Source organism: Leucopleurus acutus (genome assembly GCF_964270905.1).
Source record: "Leucopleurus acutus genome assembly, chromosome: 5".
In the NCBI taxonomy this organism is placed as follows: domain Eukaryota; kingdom Metazoa; phylum Chordata; class Mammalia; order Artiodactyla; family Delphinidae; genus Leucopleurus; species Leucopleurus acutus.
In genome coordinates, this window is record NC_139147.1 from 81450308 (window position 1) to 81472272 (window position 21965).

Consider the following 21965-nt stretch of genomic DNA (forward strand, 5'->3'; position numbering starts at 1 on the left):
AGTAATTGCTCTCTAGTTATTGATTGTACAATTTGAACCCAAGTGTAAAAAAAATCCCATAATTAGTGTGAACACTGACAGAAATTACTACTTGACCAGACTCAAGTGATACCTTTTTGTTGGAAGCCGCCAAAGTAAACGGGACCCACCTTGCTCCAACTGCAACACAGAGTGGGAGACGGCTGAGCTTGCAGTCCGGTACTCAGGCCTTCTCCTAACTGCGAGGTGAGTGGGAAGACCTCCCACGCCCATCTCTGAGCTGTTGCTGAGAACTTTGAAAGTAGCCGAGGGTCTGGGACAACTGTGAACCCAGGACAGGAAATGCCAGAGTTCTCCCACCTCTTTCCTACCCAGGAGAATGAAGACAGTGAGTGGGCAGAGCCCATATGGCAGCAAGGGTGCAGGGCTGCTAGGGGGTCAGAAGAAGTGACTCTGAAAGGCAGAAGGGAGGGTCTCCATCCTGAGCCCTCTCTGGTGGCCAAGAAGCCTACTTGCCCCTATGGCCATCAGCCCCGCTCTATCTGCAGGCAAGTCTGACCCTTCAGAAAGCCCCATCCACCCCAAGTTGGTCTGAGCTCCCCAGACAGATGGCAAAGCCCATGAATCGGCATCCAGAGCAAGAATGCCTCAACACACCAGGACTTTTTTTAACTTGGGGAGGATGGAGCAGCGGATAGGAAACGGCGTTGCCCTCTGTCCAACTCTGAGGCAACCCACCACCGTGAGCTCTGAGAAACAGCAGTTTTGTTTTGGAAACTGGCATCCAGGGCAGGCTTGCTCCTGGAAATGAATTTGGTTCCCCCTCAGCTGCAATGTTCTACTTCCAGCCTCCCTGCCAACACCCCCTTCCAGCTGCCCCTCTCAAAGGCACCATTGTGCCCGCCTGGCACAGCAACAGAGGAGGGATGAAGAGGAAGAAAACATTTTCTGCCCATGGGATGTTCTTAAGCAGGTTGTGTGTACATGGCTTCAGTGCTGCATTCCTGGAGCCCACACAAACCCGCCAAAATGCCATCATCCCTGTCACAGATGGCAGCCACTTTCCAGCCTAACTGGCCCGCCACCACTCACTGTCAGAGAACGCGGAGCATGCAGCTAGATGGACACGGGCGGTAGGAGGGGGACCATGATGACACTTTTTCAGCACAGCACTTTAGCCTGCCAAAGCAAGGCTGAATGAAGACTCCGAATCTCTGAACTGGAAGGGGATCTGGTCCCATGTACCGCTCAACTAAAAGATTCATTCTGGCATATTCTGATAAGTACACATCCAGCCTTTTCCTGAATACTCCAAGGGTAGGAAGCTCACTACTTTTCCAGAAGCCTGTTCCATTGTTAGAAGGCTCTGACTTTCAGAAAGTTCTTCACGATGTTGAACAAGGATGTATGTCCCTTTCATCGCCATATCCTTCCCTTGTCAGCCCTTAGCACAATGCTTGGAAGAAAATAGAGGCCCAATAAGTGTTTGTGGGATGCATGACTGAATTCCCCATCTTTGGGCCTATTTCCACCATCTGGGGGCACACAGAACATGCCTTTCTGCTCCTCCACACGACTGCCCTTCATAGGGCTGAAATCTATCTTCCATGTCATCTCCTATTGATCTTTGCCGACGTCCCCAGTTCCTATACAACTTGATGTACAGACTCCTGGCTATCCTGACCACTCTTCTCTTGATAGACTCCATTTTTTCCAGTGTCCTCCTTGAAATGAAGAATCAAATCCCTTACGTCTAGAATACTCCAGAAGTAGTCTCATAGATAACAAAGCACAAAATTCCCAGGCCTCAGGTACAGGCTCTATAAGCTGGACTGTCTTCTTGATCTCGTCATTTGCATCTTCTGCAGGAAACCTGTAAGTTCATGAAGCCCACCACAAACCTGGATAAACTGGGAAAACAAGGACCTTCCTCAGTTTCACTGACTCAGTGTTTCCTCATCTGTAGAAAAGAGGATACAGGGCTTCCCTGGTGGCGCAGTGGTTGAGAGTCCACCTGCCGATGCAGGCGACACGGGTTCGTGCCCCGGTCCGGGAAGATCCCACATGCTGCGGAGTGGCTGGGCCCGTGAGCCATGGCCGCTGAGCCTGCGCGTCTGGAGCCTGTGCTCCGCAACGGGAGAGGCCACAACAGTGAGAGGCCCGTGTACCGCAAAAAAAAAAAAAAAAAAAGAGGATACAAATACCAACCTTGCAGGGCTGTAAGGATTAGACATAAAATATATGAAGTGCCTGGTTCATAATAGTTACTCAATAAATTATATCTATTAATATTATCATATAACACATGTGTATTAGTATCTAACTGCCCAAAGCAAGACATTAGCTCCTAAAATGCTATAAAGCAGCTCCTCTGAATGCAGGGGAAGCCACTGCTCTGGAAGATTTAGCTACATGCCAGGCCAAAACAAAATTTTTAATGTAGATAATACCAGACTGTCTTTCTAGAAATGTTATCAACACCACTCAATTTCTTCCCTTTTCTTCCCTCAGGATACACATCAGATTATTGACACTAAAAACATTCTCTCTAGTTCTTCTCTAGGGAAAATAGACAGCACTATTTGCCCTGACTGCTTTTCTTTCACTCCCAATAAATTTCTCTGTTCTGGCCATAGGCCCTGCAGATATGCAGATATCTACGGCCTTCTCAGTGGTACGCTGGGGCCAGCTTGCCTGCTGGCACGTCTCTTCCTAACTCTGCTTTCGGTGATGTCATATTTGTAGCTTGAAGTTGGCCATAGTGGGAATATTTACACTGTGGAACACCACAATCAGAGCTTCTTTTTTTCCTGGAGATCCCGCTGTTAAGCATTTAGCAGGATATCACTGCCTCTAGCGTTGACCTGCAGGAGGTCCCTTAAGGAAAGGGACTGTGTCGCATTTCCACTCCATCCCCAGGGTCTAGCACAAACTAGGTTCCCAACATTCTTGATGGATGAATGAGTGCTTTTTGTCTTCTGTCCCTTAATGTTTGTCTCATATGCGTCATGTCCCATGTGTCCTATTCTTATTACCAGCTGTTCAGGTATAGAGTTCCCTTAGCTGTGATCAGAGGACCATTTCTTGCAGACTTGGATTAACCTTCCGTACTTCTCCCTAACCTGGGCATTCAGTCCACTTTATTCGGTCAATATACTCATCCTGGGAAGTTGTGGGAACTCGTCTGGAAGGAAAAAAACCTTGTCAGGTTTCTTTAAGGGACACCTTGGTTTTTGTTTGGGGATCTCTGTACACATTCTTCCAATTAAAAAATAGTTATATGGGACTTCTGAAATGGGTAAGACATACCAGAACTACGGAAAACACAGAGCCATGGAACATATGGTCCCTCCCTTCTGGGAGCTTAAAATCTCCTAGGGACAGGCAAATATGCATGATCTATGGCAGAATATACATTCCATATACGACAGAAAAACAATGCAAGGAAAATTCAGAGAAGGGGAAGATCAATTTCTAGCTAGAGCAATTTCCTCTACAGAAAAAGCCCCAGAGAAGAGTTAGCTTTTGAGCTGGAATAGGATTTTAATACGCATAAAAGAGCTGCATGGCAGTTTAGGCAGTGAGTACAGCAGAAACAGAAGCAAGTAGGCCCAACTCTGTGGCCTATATATGTGGCCCTAATTAAGCCCTAACTCTTCCAAGAGACAGCCATGTGATCTAGAAAGGTAACTTACCACCTCTAGGCCTCATTGTTCTCATTTTGGTAATCAGACATTACCAAACCTAATGTTCCATCTGGCTTTACCATTCTAAGATTCTGCGCTTTGGCCCTCATCCAGCTGCCAAAATTCCTCTTTACAAAATCACTCATGTCCTCTTGGTGGCCAATCTAAATGACCAAAGGTCTAATTCCAGATCTGATGACTCTGATTAGCTATGTGACAATGGACCATTCCTTTCACCTCCTTAACCTCCATTTTTCTCATCTATAAAATGAGGTAATTAGACTGAATGATCTTTCAAGACTCTTCAGGTCTTTGATTCCATGAGAACACAGATGCAGAGATGAGAGATAGAGATCCTTTTTGGAGAATGGAAAGGAAGAATGCACAGAGAAAATGGCATTTGTAGAAATTTGGAAGAAGAGCACAGAAAGGGTGCTAGGGTGTCCTCAAGTGTATCCTACCACTAAAGGACTGTAATAATGGGTCCAGACAAGGATCATCGTCCACTGATTAAGAACTCTATAATGGAAGAGTCAGGCTGACGACACCTGAACCCACTAACCAACCTGAACATCACCGAAAAGTGAGACAACTAAACTATGTGCCTCCTGATGAGATGCAATAGGAAATACACTGATGGAGTATTCTTGCCAAAATGTCAACCCTGAATTTGATCAAGTCTCCAGATAGGCTGGGAATATGTTTTAAAAACACCTCAGAGATGCAAAGTGTGGTCCATCATACATGCAACCTCAGTATCACCAGGGAGGATGTAGAAATGCAGTCTCAGCCCACCTCAGACCTCCCAAATCAGAATCTGCATTTTAATCATCCTGAAGTGATTTCGTATGCACATTAAAGTTTGCTCTGCTGTACAGGACAAATGACCCATTACCCATTTCCTTCAATAAAATATTATACGGCAAGAAAAAAAAAAAGGACAGGGAATTTATAGATCAGAAGAAACCTAAAAGATGTATCAACCAAATTCACTCTGTAGACCTTTCAGACAAAACAATTTTTTTTTCAAATGAGACTGTTGAGGAAATTTGAACAATTACTGGCTATTTATCAATGTTAAAGAATTATTGTTACTTTTTAAGAGTGATAAGTGAATTGAGATAATTCTTTTTTTAAGAGTTATCATTTAGAGATACATACAGAAGTATTTATAGATGAAATGATAGAACATCAGAGATTTGCTATAAAATAGTTCAAATGAACTGGGGTAGAGTTGAAATAAGATTAGCTGTGAATTGCTAATTGCTGAAGCTGAGATTTGGGGTACATGGGATTTATTATTTTATCTTCCTACATATTTGAAAATATCCATAATAGAAAGATTTTTAAAAAGAAAGTCCAGGAAGGAGTCACCAAAGATGGGAGAGACAATCAAGATAATGCAGAGGCAGGGAACCCAAGAAAGAAAATTTCAAGCAGAAAGGGGACAAATGCCCCCAGAGGCATCGAGGCCTGGGTTACACTTTATAATCTGGCCTGGAAGAGGTCATTCCAGAGAGCAGACACTGCCCAATGGCAGGAGTATGAAACAAAACAATCTGCGTTCTGAACTGGAGAAAATCAGCGTAATCCGTGGCACCGTGAATCGAGGTCAGAAGACGGGAGAATTTCCTAGTTGCTAAAAACTGAAACAGGTCATCAAATAAATTATGGGATCTCCTTCTCTGAGGACCTTCCTAAATAGGATCGTCCGGGCTGAAGTGCAGGCGGCCTCACTCAGATCCGCTGCCTTTTTCAGGTCACCGAGGCCGGCAGGTACGCACCCGGGGCTCGGAAAAGCCCGAGGCCCGGGGAAGGGAAGCACCACTGCCCTCTCTCACCTCCTCGGCTCTCTGCCCCTCAGAGAGCACGGAGAACTTGGCGGGTCCTAGTTCTGCCCAAAATTCTGGGGATTTTAAGGATCTGAGAGGTGGGGGAGGGGGTTGGGGGAATGGGATGAATACGACTACCCACCGGCCCTCCACCAAACCAACCATCCCTTGGCTTAGAAACTAGAACTATGGGTACTGTCGTCGCAAGTGGGGACGACTGTTGAACTTGCCGACAGCTGCGGCCGGCGCAGCAAGGCCTGGAGCAGGCGGGCGCGGGCGGCTCCCGGCCTGGGCTCTGGCAAATTCCTGAACGGCTTCCAGGCGGGCAGGAACCGGGCTGGCCTGGATGCACCCCACCCCACCCCGCGCCTGCAGCGCTGCTGCCTCGGACCCGGGCGGCCCGCGTCCGGCACCTCGCAGCCCGCGCCCACTCTGAGCACAACTTGGGGCTTGTGCGAGCTTGCTGCCGGGCAGCCGGGACAACAGCTCTCTGTTTCGACCCATACCCGACTGTAAATACCTGGGTTTCGCTGCAGCGCAGCCTCGGCTCAGGGGCGAGCCTGCCAGCCCGGTCCTAGGTTAGCGATGGCCAACGGTGAGCACAGGGACCGCCGTCCTCCTTGCGCTCTCCCCAGGAGGCGCCCCCAACCCGGGTCCCAGCAGGGGGAGGGGGGCCCTATGACGTCATGGAACTATTGGAGGATTTAGCTCAGGAACCCGCCGGGAGCGGCCCTGGGGCCGGTGTTCCATTTAAGCCTACAGTGTACTTCTCTGGGCTCCACGTTCCCAGATCTAGCACGGCAACTTTCTACCTTTCCCGAGCCTTAAGCAGCCTTGAGGTTCTGAAAGAAATCAGTGTGTGGTGTCCAGGCCAAGAAGCGTGGAGAATAGGCATGCAGGTATGGTCAGGCAAGGCTCCCACTAGCATGAGCTGGGCCAAGGGGCCATTAAAATGCTTCCAGCAAGATCTCAGGTAGTGGGAGGATGATTTCAGGCTGAAAAATGCCTCATGGCACAGGTTATATTATTATTAACTGTAATGACAATGCAGACAGTTTTGGAATGCTGCTGTCTTCCAGAGACCAGTCAAACCCTCGAAGTAAATGTTATTTCCCCATCCCCACCCCATCTTACGGATGACAGATTAAAGCTCAAAGAGGTTAAGGAACCAACACAGGATCGCACAGCTGGCAAGTGACAGAGCCAGGATTTAAACCCATATCTCTTTGTCTCCAAGCCCAGGCATGCTCCTTCCAAGACAAGGCACTGCCTCTCAATTTCCAAATAGGTGCATTCCAAAGGTGGGGAGCAGCTACATCCAACAGTCCCCAGGCTCCCCCCACCTCTTCTACTCGCCCCAGTCCACCTATGACTCAGTGAGATAGTGGGGGAAGGGGACCTTCTATCATAAAGCAGAGTGAGGACTGTTTGTTCTTCCAGAGAGAGGTTAACGGCTTACCAAGTTAATAACTAACACTCCTAGCTTGTTATGACTAGAGATGGAGGGGACAGAGTACACTTAAAACAGCAGTAGGGAAGAAAGGTGACTTTATGGAATACCGCGTGCCAAGGACTGTGCTGTGCTAATGGTTTACTTTTTTTTTTTTTTAACACAAATCTGGCACAGAAGCAAGATATAATACTGATACCAACATTGACGTGCCAGGCACTGCTCTAAGTACTCTACAATACAGAGTAGTAGTGGGAGATTTCAATTATTCAAACAACAGCTGGAAGTTTAATTTTGCGACAAGTCTAGCATCAGCAAAAGTCCCAGTTTGCTGCACTGACTCTTTCGTCTCCAGAGTAGAATCTGGCATCTGACTTGCCTGGGTTTGCAACCGAGCTCTGCCAGCCTGTAGAGGGGAAGTTGTGTAGCCTTAAGCCAGCACCCTAACCCCTCTGAGACCCTGTCCCTTGGGGGTAGCAATGGTGCCTCCCTCACGGTGTTCATGTGAGCATCCCAAGAGAGAATGTAAGGGAAGGACCAGCACAAGGAAGCTCTTGTCAAATAGCTGCTAGTATTATTATTATTACTTCTAGAAGGGAGGGGGCGTTTTGGCCAACAATGAATAAATTGAGGTCATGCGGAAGTCACTACAACCAATGGAGAAAGTGACTGAGTGGTCTAGGAGGTGAAAAGCGTTCAAGAACTCAATGCTGGGCACAGGGTTGAGCAAAGCTAATTTCAGAGTTTGGAAAAAAGTCTGACCCAGTGAATAAGTCAGAGAATAAGTCTGACATTTATAAATCCCTAAATAAGAATATGTGTGGGGCTTCCCTGGTGGTGCAGTGGTTGAGAGTCCGCCTGCCAAATCAGGGGACACGGGTTCATGCCCCGGTCCGGGAAGATCCCACATGCCGCAGAGCGGCTGGGCTCGTGAGCCATGGCCACTGAGACTGCGCGTCCGGAGCCTGTGCTCCGCAACGGGAGAGGCCACAACAGTGAGAGGCCCGCGTACCGCAAAAAAAAAAAAAAAAAAAGAACATGGAAAGCATACCTCTTTAGGACTTTGACATTCCGAAAGAGTTTTTTTTATTTTTTCCAGAGAGAGAGTAGCCTTAACCAAAAATGGAAGAACAAATGATAAAGGTAGGTATCAGAGCCCAAAGCTGATCAATAGAGAACTAACTGGCCTTGGAAAACATACACACTTGAATCCAAGTTGCTGGACAAACCTATAGGTGGCATTCGGGGACCACTCTGACAAATCCAGAAAACACAGTGGGTTCCATCCAATGAGAGGCAAACACACAAATGCCCCAGTTTTTAAAAATTAGTAAAGGATACATTCTGGAAACCACAGACTGATATACTTCATCCCAACCCCTGGCAAAATTCTGGAATAAAGTATTAACCAAGTACTTGCCCTTTACAGATATTAGTGGCTTAATATGAGTTCTCTTATTCCTTTTCTGATAGAGGTTGTAGGGTGGTTATTTAGGAAATGCTATTTGATCTCAGCACAATGTCTTATGTTTTAGTGGAAAGAGCACAGAATTGAGGTCTGAACACCTGGATACTAGTCTAACTCCACCATTAGTAAGTTGGATGACCACAGGCAAGATCTTTAACCTCACTGGGCCTCACTGATGAAAGATAGGACATGTTCTCTTGGGTCCCTCTCATCTCTGAGTTCCATGATTCCATACTGTAATGAAAAGTGGGCTGGGTGACAGTCCTGTTCAGAGGGTGCAGCCCTGATAAGGCAGCCACACCCCAAGGGCCATTTAATGCACAATATCTGGTGTGTTAAACTGACCAAGGAGAGGGCTTATTCCCTGTTTTGCCCTTTATATATGTGTATTAATGGACCTAATCTGCAAATAATAGGAGAGCTATTGCATAGGGTCACAGAATGAAGATTTAATATAAACTAGATGGACTGGTGGGGGCTTGGGCTGAAAGTCAGATAAAATTAAATAAGTGCAAAACCCTCTGTCTAAGTTATTTAAAAATACCTACACAAGTTCAGGATGGGGAAGACTGGGCTGAGAAGTAGATGATGGGATGAGGGCCTGAGTGCCTGGGATGACCACCCACTCAAGCTGAAGTGATTCAGTCGTCATGTAGCTGCTCATAAAAGAGCTAGTGCAAACTTGATCGTATTTAACACTAAGGATAATGATCATGGGGGACATGTTGAGCCTCTACCTGGGCTCCCCACGTTATTTCATCTCTGGGGCGTGATAATATTAGGGGATCCCAGCCCCAGGAAGTGCTGGTGACGTTGCCACCTGTGCCATCAGATTCTGCCATTGGTGTTCTTTTCGGTGCCAGGACCTTATGGAGTAGGACAGTAACAAACCGTAGTGTGTACAGAACGGGGCAAGTCCCACAGGAGGAGCCAGAGACTTGACAGTGCTCAACCCTGAGGCACAACTAAATGGTGGTGTGAGAGGGAAGAGAGAGAAAGGAGTGGGTAAGACTGAGACTCCGACAGCCTGCCGTCAATCTGTGTACTTCCGTTTGTAAGTTGTGTGACTTTGGGCAAGTTACTTAACTGCCTCTGTGCCTCAGTTTCCCCAAAAGTACAGTGAGGGTAATCCTAGTAACTAACTTACAAGATTATTATGAAGGTAATAAATGAGATGTGTATAAAAGCCTACCTGGCAAATGGCAATGTTTAATGCATATGCATGATGCTGCTGCTGATGATGGTTGCACGTCATTGTGTACCCAGTGGGCACTTCCATGGAGGAGAAGGAGGTTCATTCTGTCTGACTTCAGAAGGGAGAATAAGACCAACGGGTGGAAGCAGGAAGGAAGAGAATCAGGTTCAACATTAAAAGACCTCTGAAATAATCAGAACTTCCTGATAAAGAAAGGAATTCCCAGTCACCAAAGAAGCTCACTCTCTACCATTTTGTAGCTGGGGAGACAAGTCATGGGGATGATAAGATACGATAAACTGAGAGCTGCAAAGAAATCAGGGAGTATGCCAAAATGAATGGCAACAAGCCCTACATTTCTATGACTCATCTGTTAAGAAATCTCTGGAAGTTTGGATTTGTTGGTAACCTCAAAGATAGTGGATTTTTGTTGCATGCTTTTGATTTTTTTTTCCTGCCTCACATTAAGCAAGACGAAGAGCTTGAGCTTTGTAGTCAGATTCCCCAACTTTGAACCCCTGCTCTGTTATTTATCAACTGTGCAATCTTGGATAGCTTAGCTTACCTCTCTGGGTAATGTTTTCTTCTGTAAATGAAGTAAACTACCTCCAATCCTGAGGAACGAGGATCAGAGCTAATCTATTTTTTGCTGCGTTGGTAAGCATTATGCCAAAGTAGGCTGACTTTATAGATATGTGAGACAGGCAGATTGGAGCCTACTGGCCTTTTGTACCTGGCGGTGATGTGGGTGGTAGAGACTGGATAAAGAAACTCTGCTACATCAGCAAGCACATATGCCAAAATTGCACTTACGATAGAGATACAGGAGACAGGAAAATTCTGAAAGCCATCCAAATCTTAAAGTCTTATACTTCTCACAGGAGGGGTAAAATAAGAAGAGGTAAAATGAAACTTTTCTGTCATTTGTTGAGAATATGCAGTGTTAGGTTCTGGACTCAATGCTCCACCAGACCTTCACAGTGGTTACGGAGGGGCAGGATTGATGAGAATGAGGTTGGACTGGTGAACAGTTTGCAGTTGTCTTCTGAACCATCCCTAAAGCCCTTCTAGATCTATAGACGGTTCCTGGAGCTTTGTGCTGTCTCCCCAGAGCTGACCAGGACTGGACCTCCCTCACCCCGCTGCAGTGGCCAAAGCATTAGGCCTGAGCAATGTTGCCCAAGATTCAGCTTCTGACAGAGGCTGGCTGGTGGCTGACAGCCTTTCACATTCTCCATGAGAGCCCACACCACACGTGCACGCCCACACCACACGTGCGTGCACACACACACACACACACACACACACACACATACATACATACATGCCACCTTGGGTTGGGATATACTGAGGACACTAACGGATGAAATTCTCTCTCTGCCCCTCAGTGTGACGGAGTTGGGGTGGACCTGAGCGGCATCTTCCTTGAAGGCATTGCTATTCTCAACATTCCCAGCATGTACGGTGGCACCAATCTCTGGGGAGAAACCAAGAAGAACCGGGCTGTGATCCGGGAAAGCAGGAAGGTCGTCACTGACCCCAAGGAACTGAAATTCTGCATTCAAGGTAAGCCCGGCATGAGGAGAATTGCTCCGGTCAGTGGGAGGGATGTTCAGGCGGGTCTGGCAGCAAACTGTATTGGGGTCTACAGCAGGCTCTAGAAGCTTCTACAGCTTTACAGGGACTCGGAGATACACTGACTCATCATCCCTGATGCTGCAATGTTTAATAACCTGATTGAGAAAAGTTACAATAAGGGAGCCCGAAATGACAGTCAGTAGTCAAACTGTGGGACTCCATGAGGTTAGGGTCAAAGGCTGTTTGTGTCAAGGTTACCAGTGTCCTTCAGTAACTAAATCCAATAGTCAGTTCTCAGTCTTGATCTTGCTTCATCTGTCAGCAGCATCTGACCCAACTGATCACCCCTTCTTCCTGGAAACACTGTCCACTCAGCTTCCAGGACTCCACACCTTCCTGGTTTCCCACTGGTCACTCCTTCTTAGTCTTGTGCTGAGTGCTCATCTTCTCTCTAACCTCTTTATACGGGAGGGTCCCCAGCCCTCTTCTCTCTTCTGTCTGTACTCACTTCTTTGATGATCTCATCGAGTAGTGAGACTTTATTTAAATACCACGTGAGTGCCAGTGACTCAGCAAGTCCAAAACTGATCTCTGACGTCCCTCCCCCAAACCTTCTCCACCCACAGCCTTCTCCATCTCAGTTGACGATAACTCAAACCTGCCCGCTGCTTAAGCCAAAACACTTGGCACCATCCTCGATTCCCTTTTATCTCATATCTCATACCCAACCCATCCAAAAATCTGTTAGCTCTACTCTTTAAAAACATCTAAGATTCCTACCACCCTGGTCTGAGCCACCATCCCTTATCCCCTGGATTACTGCAAACCCTCCCAACTGGATTCCCTGCTTCTTCCCCCACCCTCTACAGTCACTTCTCACCACTGCATCAGAATGCCCCTGGGAAAATATGTCTGTCCATGCCACTCTCCTGCTCAGAATCCTGCAGTGGCTCAGACTGAAAGCTAAAGCTCTTCATGTGGCCTAGAGGGTCCTAGAGGGTTTGGCCTCTCGTCACCTCCGGACTGCATCTTCTGTTACTGCCCCCTCACTCCCTCTGCCTCTGCCACCCTGCCATGAGCCGACTCTTCTTCCTGCCTGGAACAACTGGATAGTGTGCCTTAGAGGCCATCAACTACCCACCAGGATACAGGACACAGCTTTCTGAGAGTGCCCTTAAAACTACCTTCAGCCCTACCCCTTACCAGCCACTGCCACCAGCAAACCAGACGGGCCGCAATCAAAGTTCCTGGCAGCTCTGCCTCTTCTGTGGATCGGATGAGCCGGCCCCGCTCATCCGCAGGGATTCTCAGTGGCCTGGTGAGCCAGAGTAGGGGTGTGGGGAGAAGCCGTATGTGAGGGCTTTGGCAAAGACCCCACCTGAGGAGGCAGGAGAATGGATTCAAATCCAAGTGCTGGCACTAACCTACTTTTTGGGACGTTGGTTTTCTTTGCCATAAAACCAGCATCTGGTATAAAAGTTTTGATGACTGAATGGATGGGATTGACCAGACCATTGATTTTTAAACCAGACCTGCCTATCGAAAATGAAGTCCTGGGCCCCAGCCCAGATCTCCATAATCAATCTCTGGGTTGGTTCCTGGGAACCTAAATTTGTAATGAGCTCCCCAGACGATCGGATGGGCTGCCGGGTTTGAGAACCACCGACATAGACAAGTGTCCAGGAATCTGGGTCTGGGTTCTTTGATGTCCCAGGTGGTTAGTCCTAAGGCTGGATGTGATCCCACCAGTAGAAGGAGACAAAACTTGGCCAACCATTGAGGGAATGGTTACTGCCTTATTTCAGACCTACCTGTTAAACAATCAGATTGTCGTATTCTGAAGCAAGGTCATCAAGAGGGGTCATCTGCACACCTGTGTCCTTTAAGAGAAGACTTGGGAATTTTTTTTTTCTCTGCTTCCCTCTTAAGTCCCCTTTATTTCAGAGTAAACTTTTCAATTTGTATAAATTATTAAACTCAATAATGTGTTCCTCCTTCCTCCCTTGGCAGGGGAAGTTGTGGGTGCTAGCAGAGGGTGGGGGAAGCATTGGAAGTTGTAGAAAGTTTCTGCAAACTTTCCCACCCCAGTGTTCCCACCCCAGCTGCCACTCTGGCATCCAGGCAGAGCAGAATCAGGGCAGAATCCCCCTCCCCTCAGGCAGGGGCTGGGGGCCGCTCTTGCTGAGGATGTTTTCTGGTTGGGGCTCAAGGACAATCGTCATCTTCCCTTGTATGTCTTACCGTATATCTTCCCCTTCTTCAAGCAAGAGTAATGTGTCTGCTGATCGCTCATGACCTTCATGTACAGGAACTCTCTTCCCCAAATCCCCCTTTCCCACCCCAAGAATATGCTTTCAGAGCTAAAAATGCAGCTACTTCCTGTTCTTTAGATGAGGACAGGAGCTGATCAGAGCAGAGGCTGAGGAGGGAGTCTTGGCTTCTGGGCTTTGCAGAGAACGAACCTACAGTGAAAGCTTTTTCTTAAAGGGCCATGATCTCCTTTAAGATGAGATGTTCATGAGGAAACACTAAAGAGGCAACCCATTTTAAAAAGTGGAAAAGCATTGGCCTGGGAGTCAAGAGTCCTGGGTTCCAGTCCAGACTTTGCCTCTCACTAGTGTATGATGTTGGGCAAGTCCTTTCAACTTCTTGGGTTTCAGTTTTCCTTATCTGTAAAATAGGCAAATCTGACAATCCTACAGGTTCCTGTAGAGCGTAGGTTGCTTACAGCTCCACAGAATTAAGGCACGGCCAGGTTTGGGTCTAGTGGACTCCTTGAACAGAATTATATGGCAGGTTTCTTCCTTCTTTCGGTGTGTTTTGTGTCGGTTTATAGGCCAGTGGCTGAGAAGGTAGGGATCTTCCTCTGCAGGCTCTTTATTTGTTGGGATTTGTTATTCCTTGGCAGATTCACTAGGGTTGGAGGTGAGGGAGAGGTCAGAAGAGAATAGTGGGAGGGAGGGGGTTTATCATAGGAAGTGTTCAAGGAAATGACAACAGAAAATGTTACTGTCAAATCTCATCACAGGTCAGTCTTTCTCCTTGGAAAAGCAAGCCAAGAAAGAAGGTCGATCAAGATTAGCATGGAATGAGTTCTATAAACCATTGGCTGGTTAGAAAGCAAGAAGTGGTCTTGGGGAAAGTACCAAGCTTGCAGTTGAATGACCTGGGTTTAAATTTAGGCTTTACACTTTCTAGTCTTATAAACCTTGGAAAGTTACCCAACCTCTCTGAGTCTCAGCTTCCTCACCTGTAAAATAGGCATCATAATACCTAGCTTGTCATGATGATGGATGTCAGAGTGCCTGGAACATAGTATAAGCTTAAATTTTCTCCTCACCTTTAAGGCTATGTTATGTTGGGGCATACCAGCTGAATGACTGATTTTGAAGTTCTCAGGTTTAGCATTGCCACCTATCTGTACTATCACTAAGAAAGAGCAGAGATCCTGCCAAACTCCAGCCCAGCCTTTGCCGTAGCACATTAAACCTATACCATCAATTGTACCTTCTGCCTCCTTTCCTAGACCTTTCAAATTCCAAGGATGGAGGCTGGATAGTATTCATCTTTTCTCCAGTGCCTGACCCCGTATAGTTAGTCCAAAAAAAGGTTATTGGGTAAATGAGAGGTACCTGGGCAATGGTTCTTTTTAGTTTTTATAATACCAGTAAGAATAGTGACAGGTATTTATATTTCATTTTGGCTTGCAGATAGTTCTACGTATATTAACTTAACCTAACCCTAACCAGAAACCCATGAGCAAGGTTATACGCACTCCCCTCCATGTCCCTATTTCATAGTTGGGAAAAACAGAGGCCCAGAGAAGCAATAGGACTTATACAATTTATGTCCAGTGGTCACATCAGAACCAAGTCCCTGATTCCTAGCCTAGCCCCAAGTGGCTAGTGTCCAACTAGAAAATTTATTTGAGGTCCTACTATGTGTTCTGCACAAGCCAGACACTCAGAAAACAGGAAGCATTTATGTTCCAGTCCAAGGAAAGGCTCCATATACACTTGATTGAAATTCTGCTCCTCCTACAAGACCTACCTCAAGGGCCATCTCCTTCCTAGAGCCTGTGGTGGCACCTCTGGAAGTGAGTCTGGCCTCCGAATTCCTAGAGCATTTAATTTGGGCTTCTGTCTTGACAGTACCCTGATTATGGGTTGCATTGTCTCGTAGGCACATGTATCCTCATCATATTTTTCTCCTGCCAGTACCTGGAAAATGGGGAGCATGTGTGCTTCATCTGTGTGTCCCCTTCAAAGCCTAACATCCTACCTGGCTCAGGTTCTACAGAAATGTTTGTCAGAGGGCGGTGGGGGGGCGGGGAAGGAATCTTGCCTTTGGCCTGTGAGCACAGTGGGCAGTAGATTCTGGAGCTGGACAGGAGCAGACCCTCAGGGAAAAATCTTAAAAAAAAAATAGTCTTACAAAGAGTTCGATGCAAATATTTGTGAGACTGAGAATTTAGTTTCATGGAACCATTAGAAACTCATTTGATAAGTAAGATGTGCTGGCTGTCTTCAAATAAGTAATTCAAATATAGCCTGGAGGACTTATAGCTGAGAGTCGCTGTAGAGTAAGGGACTGACCATTGAACTAGAAGCTAGAAGACCCAGACCTCCCCACCACCAGCCATGTGATGTTAGTTGAATCATTGAATTTTTCCAAGCCTCCATTTCAACCCTTGCAAAATGGAAACAATTATAATCTCTCTCCATCAGCATAGTCACCTTGTTTTGAGAGTTAAATGAGATCATCCATGTAGAACACTTAGCAGAATGCCTGGAACGTGGTGAGCGCTTGATCAATAGTAATTAGAAAAATTGTTAAGTGATCAGTGGAAGGTGATGAGTATTTAGTACGTGAGAAAAGGGCCAAATTTAGAATTTCACTCTCTTTACTTCTGCTTCAGTAATTTGGTCTGGATTATCTTTGAATTACCTATGGTTCTAACAGCCCACAACTCTAGGGTTACTTGTTGGCACTGTGCTTAAGCGTGTTTGGCTGTTGCTGCCTATGTGGAGGTTCCACCTGAGTGGCTATCCGGCGAAACCAGGTGAGGGTAAGGGTGCCAAGCCTTCAATTACCAAGGGCATGCATGGCACAAGCTAGATCAGTCCCCCCCGAGGCTAGGGAGCGAAGCCCTGGAAGCTCTGCCGTTGTTTCTCTCTGGCCCCACCCTGGATGTGAATGCGGAGGCTTCCTACACATGTTCTCAGACTCTTCTCCGAGGCTCGTGTATGCCCCCATCCAGCCTTCAGCCTTGAGCCAGCAGCAGCCTTGAGGCTGTGTCACCCAGAGCTGGCTACCTCACCCTCAGTGAGGTTTCTTAGTCAACCCCGTGTGAACTGCATCCAGGGTGTCCTAGACAAGATTCTAAACAGAGAGGGCAAGATCTCCCCAGACTTTCACTAGGTAATAATTTTTGCAATTCCTGGTAAACAAAAACAGGGAGACCTTTGGTAGGATATACATTTTGAGTCAGTTTCCCAGCAGCAGTGACAGGCTTCCTGTCATTTATTCAACACACACCTTCGAAACACAGACCAAATGCCAGGCACCAGGGCACATTGATGAGCAAAACCAGATCTAGTGCCTGCAGCCATTAGGGAGTGCGGGAACCAGGCCTCAGTAAAACAATCCCACAGATAGGCATGTAGTTAGGATCTGTGATAAGTGCTAAGAGGGAGAGTCGCATGGCTACTCAGCACCCCAGCAAGGCCAGCCAGCCACTGCGTGGCTCACAGATAGGCTCACTAGCCTGGAACTCAAACCAACTAGCAGGCACTCACACAGGCACCCTCCTGGCAAAAGCATACGGTCATCAAATCTGCCACCCAGATGCCAGGGTCTTACCTGGGAAGAGGAAAACCCTCCCACTTCAGAGTCAGTTGACACCACTACTTTGTGGGCACAGGTGGTTCAACCTGCCTGTGCACTGTGCCCATGTGGATCTTCACTAATTGCATGGGTCTTACCCTGAATCCCAAAGCCAGATAAAGGGACGCCATCCAGCTGTCAGAGATCCACCCTCCCGGGTGGTGAGCCAGAGCTCAGATGAGACAACAGGATAATCATGAGTACATGAGTTCATTGCTTCTCAGGGCTCTCTCCTCACTTGTAGGAAACCATAACAGAAAGTGGCCGGTTGGGTTCAGGAGCTGTCCAGGGTGGTATGTTCCCAATTTTCCCATTTGGTGGAGATCTGACCAGAAAGACAGTCGTAGTGAGCAATTGCCAGCCACTCACGGCTCATTCGGGTTGAAAAATAGAAATGTTCCTAAAAAGTGTGCATTTCACAGAGGCCTCTCTGGCCAAGGTCTCACCTAGGGGCTGAGATGGAGCAAGGCTAGCAACCCCTAAAGAGCCTGGTGGGCACTTGGGGGGTGTGCGCTGGGACGCCCCTCAGCGCTGGGAAGTAACCATGGCAACACACCAGTCATTCCTCTGCATCAGTGGCAGGCCTACAGAGAGACTCTGCTCTGCTTTTCACAGGAAATCACAGCTTTGTCACTCAGTCCCTCAAGCACCCACGTTGGAATCAACATGCCCCAAACCCAGATGAGGCATTCTCTTCTCCCTCTTTACACACCCTCCCCCTTCTCCTAAAGCCCATTGCCCATCCCCACGTTCCCTGCCTTGTTGATGGCATCACCTGTTGCCCAAGCTAGAGACCCAGAGTGATGCATTTCCCGTCACAGCGGCTCATGGAACTCTCCTGTAATTATTTGCTCACATGGTGTCTCTCCCCCCCAATGTGAGCTCCTCGGCCCCAGATATCGTAGTTCCTTCTACATCCCTGTGCCTGGCACGGCCTCTGAGACCTTGAAAGAGCTTATTAATATTGGTTGACCAAAAGCACCCAGGGTCAGGGGCACCTGGAGCAGTAAGATAGGGAACCGTGTTTGATGGGATGAAATTTGTGTGTGTGATGCTCGTGAGCAATGTTCCAGAGCTGCTGTGCCAGCATCGGCCCGTACAGGAGGCCAGGAGGTCTGCCTTCCATCCTCACTGGTCCCTTCTCCGAGCCCCTATGTGTTCCCAGCTGCCTCTACATCACGCAGTCTCTCCGTACCTGTCAGGGTTGCCTGCTGGACTCTGCGGGTTAGGCTAGGTGTGTTTTTGCAGCTTCCAGATCAAGGCCACACAACCTGATTCTCAGGTCCATGTAGTATTGAAATCCCAGACTCACTGGTCTCTTAGAAATTTAGAGATCCTTTCGTCCTCAAGATAAGGAGAGGGGGAACCAGCAAGGTGAAGTGGCTGGCCCTTGGCCAAACCCCGACTGAAATGCAGGTCTTTTAGTTCACACAGGCCAGTCCTCTGTCCACTAGAGCAGAGGTTGGCAAGCATTTCCTGTAAAGGACCACATAATAGTAACTCTTAAAATAGTTAGGCTTTGTGGGCTATGCAGTCTCGGCTACAACTGCTCACCTCCAACCCCTCAGCGTGAAAGCGGCCATAGACCACACGCAACGAATGGCATGGCTGCGTCCTAGTCCCCCTTTATTTACACAAACAAGCAGCAGGCTGGGTTTGGCCCTCGAGCCGTGGTTTGCCCATCCCTGCACTAGAACCTCACGTGGTCCACAGCCAGCAGCAAGGGCATCACCTGAGAGTGTCAGAATGTAGGCCAAACCTCCTGAAGCCCAATCTGCCTGTCAGCAAGATCCCCTGGTGATGAATGCTTACTCAAGTTTGAAAAGCACTGCACTGGTGGGCCTAGCTGCTCCCCCGAGGCTGCCAAGAAGATACTTTATAGATTAGAAAAAGGAGGCCTAGGGAGATTAATTGACCCATCCAAGGTCACACAAACTGGAGGACCTGGGACTAGAGCCCAAGTCCCAGTATTTCACACATGGAATTCTTTCTGTGCACACCAGACCACCCACCCCAGCCTCCCCATTTCTGCCTGTCCCTGACCCAACCCGCATTTACTAGAAGTTCAAGTGAAGCGATCCTTCATTCTTCCGCAGCTGACTTGTGAATCAGGAGGACTCTGCCTCCAGCTGAGTGCCCCCCCCACACCCCGCCAAGATTGGGAGGGGTGGGCGAGGCAGAATAGGGCCTCCGGAGGCTGTTCCGTGTCCGCAGAGGGAAGCTTGCTCATACAGGTTCAAGCTGCAGTTAAACTCCAACGGAATTCCTGCCTTAGGAGGTTTATTGCTCAAAATAGAACCAAAGAACCAAGGAAACTTTCGTTTTTCACATGCAGAAGAGACTTCTAGACTGGCTGGCTGGCAGGCCTAGACATCTTAGATTTTTCCCTCTTCTGCTTGCCCCATCTTGACCCACCACCAGCTCCTGTTCCCCTGTAGCAACTTTAATATCTGGCACCTCCCAAGACCCAGCCCACAGCAAAACTCCATCCTGGCCACACGCTCTGCACAGCCTGTGCTTCTTGATCTGTTTTTAAGTCGTGCAAGAAGTGCTTCATCTTCTTAATTAATCAATAAATATGTATTGGGCTGTTGTTTACTGAGCACTTATTTATGGGCCAAGCTGTTGCCTATTTAATTATTTAATCTATTTTATGGCTGACGCTAATGGGGTTAAGTGACTGGCCGAAGAATACGGAGGATACCCAGTAGAGCTGATTCAAACCTGCCTTCAAGTACCGAGTGCTCCAGGTGCTATAGAGGGTGCAAGCACCAGTGTGACATGGTTCCAACCTCCAGCAGATCTCAGTCTAATGTAAGAAATATATGTAGCATGATCATGTTACCACTGGCATGATAGGCAAGCACCACGGAGCGGCAGAAACAGAGTACGGTTAGAGTGTGGGGAGTAAGAAAAGGAGGGGCTTCCCTTAGGGGCTCAATCCCCTGCTGCCCAGCACTGTGCCAGGCACCTAGGAGGTGATCAATAAATATTTGATGTATGACTGAATGAATGAATGAATGAATGAACGAACAAGATAGAATGTGTGTGTGCCAGTACTTGAAGCCGGAAAGGATTGGAAAGGACAGAATGAGAGAAGAGGCACATGGACTAGCGCATTAGCGCACAGAAATAGCAAAGGGGAAGACTGGAAACGTAGAGACCCTTGAGTAATGTGCCATGGAGTTTGTATATGATCCTTTGAATAATGGGAAGAGATGAAGGGTTTTAAGCCAAGAGCAATAGGATGAGAGAGCAGCACGCAGTTTGGATTCAAGGAAAAGGAAAGGAACTGGCAGCAAGGAGGCCAGTTAGGAGGCTGGTGCAGAACACAGGCTTACAACTCTGAGGCCTTGAATAGCAGTCAGTGGCACAAGAGGAAAAATGGACCAAAGCCAACAGGAAGTGGGGGAGAGACAAAGGGGACACTACCGTGTGGATGATGCCTCCTTCCCCGCAAACCACCCAACAGGGCCCCGACTTCTTCTGCCCACAAGCTCAGCCCTGTCCTGCCTACCTCCACCCCAAAGCCCTCCCCATTACCAGTGGCTGCTGTTGGCAGAATGGATGCCTGAAGCAGGGCCCTGTGTCTTTTCCACCTCCAGCCTGCAGCCAGCACCCATCTCTTCCCATTTTCCGGACAATTCGTCCAACACTTGTTAAGCACCTACTCGAATTTAGCACCATATGCTAGAACTATTTTGCATTCATCATCTCGTTTCAGTCCCCTACAGCACCCCTGAGAGACACTTTATAATTAGAAAAATAAGCCCAGGGAGGTTAATTGACCTGTCCAAGGCCACACTAATTGGTGGATCTGGGACTAGAGCCAAGTCCAAGTATACCAAACCTGGCATTCTTTCCATTCACACAATACCCTCCCCCACCTCCCCATTTCTGGTTGATCTTGACTCAACAACCAGAAAGTCACAACTATCCTTTTGCTTTGCCTTTCTGGATATGTGCATCCCTCTAGCTGTGATTCAGTTGGTGGGCGTAGCTCTCTGTAATGTACCTTATGTGTGTCATGCCTGAAACTCAGGCTTGAGTTGAACTGGAAGATCTCACCACTAATTGATTGATTCTATTATATACACTGTATGTGGAATTGAAGCTTCTTGAGCTCAGTGGGCAAAGTCATGCCAGATAATAAACCAACTAGTATTTCACCTTCAGGCCAAGAGAGTCGGCATTCCATTTAACAAGAAGTCTCCCCTGCGAGGAGCTGAGGATAGGCTCACCCCACTCCACGCCCCCTTCCCTGCACTGAGAGGTCCCACCATGCCAAGATGTTTGGTCTCTGCTTTGAGTCCTTTATTCAGAGCTTATCTGGGGGGTCAGACCGGCCTTGGTTTGAATTCCAGCTTTACCATATGCCAGCTTTGTGACATTAGGCAAGTTCCTCAACCTCTCTGAGCCTCAAGATCTTTTTTTTTATGTTGGGATAATAGTGTCTATCCAACAGAGTTGCCACAAAGATTAAAAACAATAAAGCTGACAGAGCTCTAGGCCTGGCCTGGAGTCTGTGTCCAGTAATAGTCATGCTCTTCATGTCCTCATTGGGACCACCAGGTCAAGATTCCTGTAGCTCCGCTGCCTCCCAAGCCTTATGCGATATTCTCACTCTTGATCTTTCTTAGAGGCATGATGATGATGTCAGACCCTCCCTTCAGAGCCATTTCAGGAGACCATTTCTTCGGGGAAATTCCCCACCACACACCTCCACCAGCACGCTGCCCCTCCCCTTCTGAAGCCCCTGGCCCTTAGGCATGGAGGGGACAATGTACCGAGCCTTCATCAGAGCCCTGCCAAACCCGGGAAGAGAAAGCCACACAGAATAGAGGCCCCACCGCACAAGCAGGCTTTCAGGAACCAGCCACAAGGGCCATTG

General features: G+C 47.8%; 1 protein-coding gene and 1 long non-coding RNA gene across 4 annotated transcripts in view; one reads left to right on the top strand and one right to left on the bottom strand.

Annotated features, from left to right (window-relative positions):
• Positions 1–21965, bottom strand: part of LOC309962629 — a 742666-nt gene that overhangs the window by 331870 nt on the left and 388831 nt on the right. The window lies entirely within an intron of this gene.
• The window catches only part of DGKG (diacylglycerol kinase gamma), a gene marked incomplete at its 5' end in the record, with an annotated part of 158831 nt that overhangs the window by 113921 nt on the left and 22945 nt on the right, over positions 1–21965 (top strand). For all 3 annotated transcript variants that reach the window (XM_082840520.1, XM_082840521.1, XM_082840522.1), the window contains one exon: positions 10999–11176. In XM_082840520.1, the coding sequence (XP_082696646.1) occupies positions 10999–11176 (178 nt within the window). The remainder of the gene's footprint in view (positions 1–10998; positions 11177–21965) is intronic.